This window comes from Calliphora vicina, chromosome 2 (assembly GCF_958450345.1).
Source record: "Calliphora vicina chromosome 2, idCalVici1.1, whole genome shotgun sequence".
NCBI classification, from domain to species: Eukaryota; Metazoa; Arthropoda; class Insecta; order Diptera; family Calliphoridae; genus Calliphora; species Calliphora vicina.
In genome coordinates, this window is record NC_088781.1 from 140,090,569 (window position 1) to 140,102,412 (window position 11,844).

General features: G+C 31.3%; 1 protein-coding gene across 1 annotated transcript; it reads left to right on the plus strand.

The window, feature by feature from the left end:
- Positions 1 to 6,906: 6,906 nt before the first annotated feature.
- Positions 6,907 to 11,134, plus strand: Mtpalpha (monolysocardiolipin acyltransferase Mtpalpha). Its single transcript, XM_065502236.1, has 4 exons — positions 6,907 to 7,102; positions 7,453 to 8,156; positions 8,228 to 9,138; positions 10,241 to 11,134. Exons 1-4 carry the CDS (start codon positions 7,027 to 7,029, stop codon positions 10,884 to 10,886), a joined length of 2,337 nt encoding a protein of 778 aa, XP_065358308.1. The 5' UTR covers positions 6,907 to 7,026; the 3' UTR covers positions 10,887 to 11,134.
- The last annotated feature ends 710 nt before the right edge of the window (positions 11,135 to 11,844 follow it).

Consider the following 11,844-nt stretch of genomic DNA (forward strand, 5'->3'; position numbering starts at 1 on the left):
AATTGACAAAAAGGCTAAAAACCGATTATTCGAACCGATTTTTGATAGAAAAAACCGAAAACCGTTATTTAAAAATTACGCTTTTTCGAATTACATATGAATATTTGATAACTCTAATAGAGGGTTTTGAATATAGACCCTCCATATACATACATACTAAACTATTGCTACAATTGCAAAATTATATACGAATGAATCGTACAGAAGAATATAAGATTTCAGAAAATGAAATTACTGACCCCCCTGTTAGAACACAATGTCGACTATCTCTGGTTTGCAAAACTTTGTACAACTCGTAACATGTACAAATATTGATTTGGTTATAAAGCAAATTGGGAAATGGAGAAAATCCTGTTTATTGGTGGTCTTAACATTCCTCGAAGACACGGTACCCAGCCCTTTAATTGTAATGCATAATGCGGAATTGAATTTCCCTAAGCTACATTCAAAAAATATTTAAGTTTAAAAATTTGTTTTTCATCTTATAATTTTATAATTTATTTCACTTTGGTAAGAGTTTTCCAATTTTTTGTTCTAAAAATATCCTCTTATTTATAATAAATTCCAAACTATCACTTAACCTGTTTTTTTGCAATATACCAATTTGTCTAGTTGTGAAAAATAATCAAAGTCAAAATTTTTAAATTAAATAGCGGTCAGAAAAATCCAACAAATTATTATTTTTTTAATCACGTAGCTTTTAAAATATGTCAGATATTATATTTTCTACATCATTAATTTACAACTCTTATCTCGGTCAAAATGGACAGCGAAAAAATGGTACGTGAAAAAATAATTAAAACTTTTCAAAAAAATAAAATATGGACTTTCAAAAAAAAATAGCAAAAGATCAGCAAGTTCATCGTCACACTGTTTCCAAAGCCATTAAACTGTATAAGGAAGACTTGAACATTGAAAGAAAACCTAGATCAGGAATTAAAAAGGTCTAACGGATATTCTATCAGAAAAGCAGCTCGCAAAGGCTAATAATGGGTTCAAGTCGTATAAAGTTTAGCAAGTTCCAGATTTTAATGTGATCTTAAAACAGAATCATGCCACTATGGCAAAAGGCCCTTGAGTGATATTCAAACAATAATGTCAATTTTGTACTACGGGAAATTCACCCAACTGTCCAGAAATACGGCCGGTGGAAAGGTATTGGGCTCTTGTAAAAAAATAATTAAAGAACACAGGAAAGGTATGTCAGGACATGTCCGATAAAATCTTTAATGGGAGGATTTTCGGTAATATTTGAATGTGTAATCATTAAACTTTAATGAATTTGTACAATGTTTGAATAAATTTACGTATTACGGAGAATTCTTATATTGAACGGTTTAAGTATAAGAAAAAAATTTGGAACTTATATCTCGGCCATGTATGGGCCGATTTTCTCGATTTTAAATATAAACCTAGGTTGGACTATGTATATCGATATATTGATGTATCAATCATGTATGAAAGATAATTGGGGGCTTCGGAAAGTTGATTTCAACAGACAGGTGGGCTATCTATAACGATCCAGAATATACAGGGCGGCTGAAAGCCGGTACCAAAAGTATTGGATTTTTTTTTTGTAATTTCATCATTAGATTTAATAAAAATGGTGCAACTGCACACATAGCTCAGCCGTTTAATGCCGAATTACGCAGAACAGGATCATTTCGAGCTACTCAACCTTTCTTGATCGTTATAATTAGCAGACTCGATATATGTCTGTCCGTCTGTATGGGGAAATCAACTTTCTGTAGCCCCCAAAAAAACTTGCCTACATCAATTAATATCCGCTATAGACCCGACTGCTATTTAAAATCGAGAAAATCAGGAAAACTTAAATTTTTAGCCTATTTTTTATCTATATTTGGATTACTACATTATTAATATAGACAATATGGATATCTAATGATAGATATTTCGAAGACCTTTGCATCGACCTTCAGACTTTCAATGGGTAAAAATCGGGAAAAATATTTTTTATCCGAATTTTTTTTTAACTATTTTTTGTCATAAAATTCACTAATAAATTTAAATAATTTTTTTTTTCACTAAAAAATTTTAACATTTAAAGTATAATTTGGTAACGGGTATATATGATTCGGCACAGTCGAATATACATATGTAGCTTTCTTACTTGTTTTAATCCGACTTCAGCATTATAATATACTAATATTCTAAGATAAAGTCCAAATATATTTTTCTTGGTTTTAAACAAATTTAAATCGTGAATAATTTTTTCGAAATTTTAAGAATATAAATAAAAAATATCCAAAGGAATCCATTTATAAGAATTCATGATATAAGAGAAGTAAGTGAATTGATAAGAACATAATAATACCAAATTATTTCCTTGTTGTTGTCCTAGTTTATTCCTTTAAGTTTTATTAGATAATATACTCCTATCATTTTTCATTCCTTTTAGTTAAACGTTTGTTTTTTAGTTTATAAATATTTAACTGTTTTTCACTGTTCGGAATATGTCAGAGGATGTCATGCATTTTTTTTTCGTAAAGAAAGAAGTCAATAGTGACTCTGACATGTCCAATATCCAACTGTGATGAATTTTGATTCTTCATTGAAATCAATTCATTTGGAAAAGTTGAAAATTTTAAACTATTTTTATATATTTTTATTATTATTTTTTTTAAATCAACCACTGTTTAATGACATTTACTCGTCGTACTTACACAATTATGTGCTAGTATATGTCACCAGATATGCCAGTGTGTGTATTGTGTTAATGTAAATAAATATACGAGAGTTGTTAAAAAAAATGTGCATAATTTATTTTGAGATCTGAACAAAAATTTAAAAACAAAAGCAATATAAACATTTAGCTCCGTATATGAAAATATTCGAATTTGTACGCCAAATAACTTGTATTTCAAAATAAATTTATTTTGAATCGAATTTAAAACAAAAAATATACATTTTTCAAAATTTTATTAAAAACAATTTTTTTCTTAACAAGTATGAGAGCTATATTCGGCTGTGCCGAATCTTATATAACCTTCACCAAATTATACTTCAAAATAAACAAAATTATTTTTTTTTTATTTTTTGGAAAAAAAAAATTTTCGAATTGTTTTTCTTAAATTTAAAAAAAAAATTATATTTTAAAATTTTTTTCTTTTGTTTTTCAATTTTATTTTTTAATTTTTTAGCAACCGAACCGAAAGAATTCCGGAGATATTGATGTATGAATCGTGTATGCAAGTTATTTGGGGGCTTCGGCAAGTTGATTTCAACAGACAGACAGGCGGACATGGCTTAATCGACTCCGCTATCTATAATAATCCGGAATATTTATACTTTATGGGGTCGGAAAATTATATTAAGGAAATTACAAACTTATATAAAAATGCTATTAGTGAAAAAAAAAATTGATGATTTTATTAAAAAATATTTTTCCCGATTTAGACCCATTGTATCTACGAACTACAATGGCGTTATATACGTCGTTGGAAAGGTCTTTGAAAACATTCACGCTTCCGCACGTCTAACCTAATTCCTGGCAGGATCGCCATGAAAAGTTATTTGATTGTGAAAATCGGTTATTTTAATGTTGTTAATATTTATTTTATTCAAACTATCTTAACCTATAGATAAACAGTTAAGAGAGTGCAAAGTATACCTGTTGACAGTGTGAATACCAGACAATGGGTAATCAAGTTTCATCGTGAGTAGCATTGGTCAGCAACAGTCTGGCCATGAAAATAGATTATATTGTCTGGCACTGTGTGAAACAGATATGTATACTTCACAGCTATATCGACTCCACTATCTATAACTATTCATAATGGGGCTTTATAGGGCCTACCACTGAATGGTGCAAGGTAAAATAACGTGAATTATATTTAAAAAAAAGATAATGAATTTTATCCTTCATTCATTATTTATCACACAGACTTATTAAACAACCCTAGTACACAGTTTTACAAACAAATGAACAAACAATATATTACACGAACATACAACAGGGATTTTATTCTCATTTCCGGGAAATTAGTATTCACTCGTACATACATGTGTATATTATGTATTGTCTTTAAAAGTGTATGTATGTTGCTTGTGTGTTTTTATGTTATTTTTTTTTTTTTGTTTTACTTTAATGTAAACATGTTTGTTTATTTAAGTTTGACTGTGGTTGAGTGTTTATCATCTCTCTCTCCGTGAGAGTGTGTAGTACATGTGTGTTGTGCAAAATGTGTGTACAGGATAACTGTTAATTGGTTAGCAACATGTTAATAAAATCTCTGGATAATAAAAACAAAGCAAAAACACAACAACAACAACCACAACAAAATTGTCACTATCAACAAATCCAAAATTGTTTATTATAATCGTAGTACACAGATGTTTGCTGGTTTTTTTGTTTGTTTGGTATGCGTAGACGTTACAACAAAAAAAGGATTAACACTACCACCAACTTATTTATGTATTCTACTTATTAATGCAAAAATGTGTATTAGTATGTAGATTATTTTTGATTAAATCAAACATTTTCAGACTTAAATAACACTTTGTTGTTTTGTGGTGGATAAAAAGAAGTACATTTATGGATGCGTGCTGCTTACTTTTTTTGTATTAAATCACATTCACTTTCCGGATATTGTGTAGCGTACACAGACACAATTTTATACATTTAACGTATTCATTCTCCAAGTATGTATACATACACATACATACATTCTTCTTCATGTGGATTTTTGCTGTGCAGCAAGCAGCAAATAGCAAAAAACGGCCAAATGAAGTGAAAATTGAAAATAACATTAAACACACATTAAAAATATGTTAGAGACATTAAATTTGTTCGATGGTTTGTTTGGTCTTTATTGGTATGAATTAATAATTATATATAATCACTTCTTTATCTTTTAATTTTAATAATTTTTCTTTCATTTATCTATCTCATTTTGTATATTTTCTTTTAATTTTTTGTTAAATAAAAATTGTTGGTATTTTTTTTTTCTTTTTCTGGTATGTTAGAAGAATTTTTCTTCTTTTCTACTTTAAATAACAGTAATTTTCTTTCCGTTTCTTGTACAAAAAAAAGGTTTTTTCGAGTTAAGCACCATCCAGAGACTAACTAACTGAATACAAAAAGCCAACAGCAGCAGCAAGTGTACCCAGCATCACTTGACGGATAAAAAGAAAGCTTTTTGGTAGCAATGTAGCCAGATGACTAACAAACATGCTACTTTGAAGAGCTTTTGGAATGAGTGTATGATGATGGATTTAAAAAATTTTACAAAAAGGAAAAAATTCCCAAATTCATTTTTTTTAAGTTCACATACACGAACCTGGTTGAAATAGGGCAAGGTCGTCATCACAGTGGGAGATGGTCCTGGTTTCTATACAACTACAACTATTTTGGCCACCATGTTGTCGGAAGTTATTCGGTATGATAAATTTTATATAGTATTTTTCCCAGAAAAGGAAGATGGTGAAAAAGTACTTTTTTCCTCAAAATGTACCAAGTAGTTTTTCGTCGAAAAGTACTTTTTTCAAAAGGGACTTTGTTTTTAAAGAATTTTTTCACCAAAAAGTACTTTTTCATTAAAAGGTACTCATCGAATGTACGTTTCCACTAAAATGTATTTTTTAACCAAAAGCTAATTTTTCAAGGCTCTTTTCTCAAAAGTACCAAAAGCTTTTTTTTACCAAAAAGTACTTTTTTACCACAAAAAATTTTTTTTTTGAAAAGTACATAGTACTTTTCCTTTTTTCAGTACTTTTTCACAAAAATATACCAAATTATTTTTTTCACCATTCTTTTTTTTAGAAAAAATTTTAGAAAAACGAAAAATTCCCAAATTCTTTTTTTTAAAGTTCGCATACACGAACCCAGTTTTCTAAGAAACAGCGTCCGTCGTACGCTGCGGCGGCAGAAAAAAAGAAAAAGAAGAAGAAAGAAAAAACAAACAAAAAACGGCAGAAACCAGGACGGGAAAATAAATCCCCGCTTGAAATTTTATTCTTTTTCCTTGGTGGATAATAAAATTCGTGGTGAATAAAAATCGCGGTGAATAAAATTCGTGGCAAAATAAAAGTCGTGGTGAATAAAATTCGTGGTTAATAAAAATCGTGGTGAATAAAAATCGTGGTGAATAAAATTCATGGTGAATAAAGATCGTGGTGAAATAATTTATGTTGAATAAAAATCGTGGTGAATAAAATTCGTGGCGAATAAAAATCGTTGTGAATAAAATTTGTGGTGAATAAAATTCGTAGAAAATAAAAATCGTGGTGAATAAAATTCGTGGCGAATAAAAATTGTGGTGAATAAAATTGGTGGTGAATAAAATTCGTGTTGAATAAAATTCGTGGCAAATAAAATTCGTGGTGAATAAAATTCGTGACGAATAAAATTAGTGGTGAATAAAATTCATGTTGAATAAAATTCATGTTGAATAAAATTCATGTTGAAAAAATTCGTATTGAATGGAAATCGTGCTGAATAAAATTTTTGGTGAAGAAAATTCATGGTGAATAAAATTCGCGGTCAATTTTTAGAAATTCACTACAAATACCGTTATGTCAAATTTTTCAAGGTCATTGCAATGTGTCAGCCTAAAAGTATGCAGCAGTTTTTTTTAGTTTTTTATTTCGTAGGGGTTGTTAATCACATTTTTTTCCACTGTATCATTTTTTATATCTGGTAATACCCCTTAACCAACATTAGCGACCTCTAGTGTTAAAAAATGCCGGTATTTGGTTTTGACGACGTAAATAATCACAATTTCGTGACTTTGTAGTCTGTTAACGATTGTCTTTTGCAATTATTTAACAGAGTGTGTTGCAGGCAACAAGTTATTTTTTCTACTGTAGTTTTTCTAGTGCAGTGAATTTTTTAGTTTGAACAGTTTTTTCTTATTTAATTAAACTATTTTAAAGTTTATAATTTCTTATATTAGTTCCCTATATATTTTTTAAACGAATTAAAGTAAATCTATTGGAGAAATCTCCAAAATTTTCTTTGTCCTAAATATTTTTTTTTATTTGGTGAAAACGATTTAGCAGAAAAAAATGTCGGCTTCACGTATTTTCAGTGTCGTTGGCCAACTATCGAGGAGGCAATTAATGCAAAATAAGTGCAATCGTGGTAAGTGGAACGTTAAATAATTTAGATTCTCAATTTTATTTATTAAAAATAAAGATATTGTGCAAATTTTATAAAGATTTGCTGATTGTGTTTGTTGTTTTTAGTGTATTTATTATACACCAACCAACCAACCAGACCGGACTTTGAACTTTGTACTGTAATTTTATTCAGTGTTCGTCAGTGTCTGTGTTGTTGTTGTGTTCGATGTTGTTTTGTTATAAACGATAGATTAACTGTTTTATTAATAATTTTTGTTATTTTTTAATTAATTCTTTTTAAAATTTATTATTTTTCTCAGAAAATTTTGTTATAAAATTGATTTTTCCTAAAATTTCTATTGTTTTTCTTAGTTATTGCCCAAAATGTAAGACTGATGTCTGCCGCTACAGCTGGCCAGAAAAATATACGCACCAAAGTGGTAGATGGTGTATTGGTGGTCACTTTGGATTGTCCCGGTGTCAAGGTCAATTCATTGGGTGAAGCTGTTAGCCAGGAATTTGAACAAGTGCTTAAGGAATTGGAAACCAATGGCCAAGTCAATTCGGCGGTATTGATTTCAGCCAAACCTGGTTGCTTTGTGGCCGGCGCTGATATCGGCATGTTGGAGAAGTGCGAAACAGCAGCTGAGGCTACTCGTGTCTCCAAGGATGCTCAATATATGTTTGAGCGCATGGAACGTAGCCGCAAACCTATTGTGGCCGCCATTAATGGTGTTTGTTTGGGTGGTGGCTTGGAGTTGGCTTTAGCCTGCCACTATCGTATTGCCACCAAGGACAAAAAGACTAAATTGGGTTTGCCCGAAGTAATGTTGGGTCTTTTGCCCGGTGGTGGTGGTACCGTACGTCTGCCCAAGTTGACTGGTCTTCCCACAGCACTCGACATGGAATTGACTGGTAAGCAATTGCCTGCCGATCGTGCCAAACGTGCCGGTATTGTTGATCTATTAGTGAATCCTTTGGGCCCTGGTCTAGGTCCAGCTGACCAAATAACCATAGAGTATTTGGAAAAAGTAGCTGTTCAAGTAGCCAACGATATTGTCAGCGGTAAGATAAAGGTGAGTTAATTAAAACAATCTAACATTTTCTAAAACTAAATATACTTTATTCTTGTTTTGTAATAAAAAAGGTCAACCGCGAAAAGTCTGGTTTGGTAAACAAACTCACTGCTATGGCCATGGACACTGATTTTGTTAAAAACAAAATTTTCGACACCGCCCGCAAACAAGTCTTGAAGATGACCAATGGTCTTTATCCCGCTCCTTTGAAAATCCTTGATGTTATACGCACTGGTGTCGATAAGGGACCCGTAGCTGGCTATTCTGCTGAAAGTGAAGGCTTTGGCTACTTGTCTGCCACTCCCGAGTCCAAGGGTTTGATTGCTTTGTTCCGCGGCCAAACCGAATGCAAGAAAAATCGTTTTGGCAAGCCCCAACGTGAAGTGAAAACCGTGGGTGTTTTGGGTGCTGGACTTATGGGTGCCGGCATTGTACAAGTCACCGTAGACAAGGGTGTTAAGACTGTCATGAAAGATGCCACCGATGCTGGTTTGTCACGCGGCATTGGCCAAGTACAAAAGGGTCTTGAAACGGCCGTCAAGCGTAAACGTATTTCTGCCTTAGATCGTGATCAAGTTCTTTCGAATTTGGTTCCCACTCTGGACTATAACGAATTCAAAAATGCCGATATGGTTATTGAAGCTGTATTCGAGGACATTAAGATCAAGCACCGTGTCATCCAAGAACTCGAAGCTGTTGTGCCCCCACACTGTATTATTGCCACCAACACTAGTGCCATACCCATTACAAAAATTGCTGCCGGTAGCTCTCGTCCCGAGAATGTTGTAGGCATGCATTACTTCTCGCCTGTAGATAAGATGCAATTGCTCGAAATCATTACTCATCCCGGTACCTCGAAAGACACTATTGCCTCGGCTGTAGCCATGGGCTTGAAACAAGGCAAGGTTGTCATCACCGTGGGAGATGGTCCTGGTTTCTATACCACTCGTATTTTGGCCACCATGTTGTCGGAAGCTATTCGGTAAGTAATTGTAGAGAAATTTTATAGGGTATTGAGAAATGAAAGATGGTAAAAAAATATATTTTTTTTTTAAAGTACTATTTTCCTCAAAAAGTACCAAAAACTTATTTTTCACTTAAAATTTTTTTTTTTTCAAAATATAATTTTTCGCCTAAAGTACCATTATCAAACTTATTTTTTCATTAAAAGTTTTTTTTTTCACCGAAAAGTGCTTTTTCAGTAAAAGCATTTTTTTTTTTTACCAAAAAGTACTTTTTCATTACTCATAGAGGTTTTTTTTTATAAAATGTGTACTTTTTTAAGACTTTTTTCTTTCATCAAAAAGTACTTTTTTCCTCGAAATGTATTTTTTTTATCAAAATGTACTTTTTCACCAAAATTTACCAAAGTTTTTACTTTTTTTTCTCAAAAAGTAGTTTTTCACCAAAAAGTATTTATTTTTATCAAAATGTACTTTTTCACCAAAATTTACCAAAGTTTTTGCTTTTTCATCAAAAAGTACTTTTTTTCTCAAAAAGTAGTTTTTCACAAAAATGTATTTTTTTTTTTTATCAAAATGTACTTTTTCACCAAAATTTACCAAAGTTTTTACTTTTTCATCAAAAAGTATTTTTTTAACAAAGTAACTTTTTCATTAAAAGGCACTTTTTTCTCAAAAGTATTTTTTCACCAAAAAGTACGTTTTTTACTCAAAAAGTATTATTTATCGCTATTACCAAAATGTACTTTTTCAAGTACTCAAAAAGTACTTTTTTTAAAAAAGGCACTTTTTAATCAAAAACTACTATTTATCGCTATTACATTTTGGTTAATGTTATATGAAATAAAATAAATAAAAAAGACAAGTGGTACTTTTTTACCAAAAGTACTTCAAGCCAGAAATATTTCAAAAAAATTTTAACCAAAAAGTTCTTTTTCCTTTAAAAAGGACTTCTTTTCTGAAAAAAAACTTACTTTTGTCTGCAAAAAAGACTTTTATCACCAGAAAAAAAAAGGTTTCACCAAAAGTACTTTAATCATCTAATTTTTTACTATTAATCAACTTTTTGTTTTTCTCCAAAAATATGTATGTTTAATTTGTTTTAAATATTTTTTCTTCCAGTTTACTACAAGAAGGCGTAGATCCCAAAGAACTTGATGGCTTATCCAAGAAATTCGGTTTCCCAGTTGGTGCAGCCACCTTGGCCGATGAGGTTGGCATTGATGTAGGCTCTCACATTGCTGTTGATTTGTCCAAGTCCTTTGGTGAACGTTTCAGCGGCGGTAACTTGGCTGTCATGCAAGATATGGTTATGGCTGGTTTCTTGGGCCGCAAATCCGGCAAAGGTATCTTTATGTACGACAGCCAATCCAAGGGCAGCCGTCCCGTTAATATGGAGGCTGTGGAAATTCTTAAACAAAAGTATGCTTTGGTTTCCAAGGGAGCCAACACACCCGAAGACATGACCCTGCGTATGGTATCACGTTTCGTCAATGAGGCTGTTTTGTGTTTGGAAGAGAAGATTTTGCACAATCCCTTGGAAGGTGATGTAGGTGCTGTATTCGGTCTTGGTTTCCCTCCATTCTCCGGTGGTCCCTTCCGTTGGGTTGATCACTTTACCGCCGCCAAATTGGTTGACAAAATGTACTCGTACGCTGACCTTTATGGAGCTCCCTTCAAACCTGCCCAAACCCTAGTCGATATGGCCAAAGACACCTCGAAGAAATTCTATCCTAAAAATACTGGTGCCTCCAGTTCTAAATTGTAAACTAAATTGTTGTAAACTCCTAGTGCTAAGTTAAAACAAAGTCGCCGAAGTGTGTAACCACTCACTCAACCTTAAAAGTAATTTATATACATACTACATAGATTTTTTTTATTTTATTTTGTAAACGAAAGAAATTCGACAGTTCAACTGCATTTAAAAAGTCCTTACTTCATGTTCTATTGCAAATAGACTAGACTTCTTTAAGTAAATCATGCAAATATATTCAAAATTTTATTTTTAAACAGTAATTTTTAACGGAATTGTTTTCTTTATAGTTAAATTTGATAAAAGTTTAAATTGGAAATTCAATTTATGGATGTCTGTATGTCAGGAGAAGTCAGGTTTTTGAAGACTCCAGAAAAACTAAAGGTTCAAAGTTACATAGATCTGTGAGAAATGCTTTCTAGGTTATAAAGGTATGTATGCTCTGTATTCCACATTGAATTCCATGAACTTCTTACACAAATTGTTAGATTTAAGCTTAATCGCCCCAATAATGTTTACAATCGAAAGTAGCTCGAGTAAAATTATGTAGATTCAATTTACAGAACACCAAAATATGTAAATTCGATTAAATATCGAAAAATTACTCTATTACAACAAGACTGAATGAATAAAAACAATTTCTAAAAACATAATTTGTCCAACAAGCTAAATTCTCCTAAAAAGAATTGACTTTTTTAATCGAAGTTTCGAAATAATTGTTTTTTAATTCCATTTTCGAAATCAAAATAAATTTTATGTCTTAACCATTCCGTTTATGAATTCATTATGAATTAATTCATAGACTTCATTCCATTGTACTTCAAATGTATTGAATTCATTCCTTTTAGAAGTAATTCCTTATTGAATCATTACAAATTTCTTGAATTCAAATCCATTACAAAATAGCTTTAAAAATGTATTGAATGATTAAATTTTTCTTCAATTCAAATCTATCAACATTTTTTTCAATTAA

What these genes read in the sequence shown, in the direction of transcription:
- Mtpalpha (XM_065502236.1), top strand. Translation starts at nt 7,027, where the DNA reads ATGTCGGCTTCACGTATTTTCAGTGTCGTTGGCCAACTATCGAGGAGG. An exon ending in GCAAAATAAGTGCAATCGTG is followed by an intron (nt 7,103 to 7,452) that starts GTAAGTGGAACG and finishes TGTTTTTCTTAG; the next exon opens with TTATTGCCCAAAATGTAAGA. An exon ending in TTGTCAGCGGTAAGATAAAG is followed by an intron (nt 8,157 to 8,227) that starts GTGAGTTAATTA and finishes GTAATAAAAAAG; the next exon opens with GTCAACCGCGAAAAGTCTGG.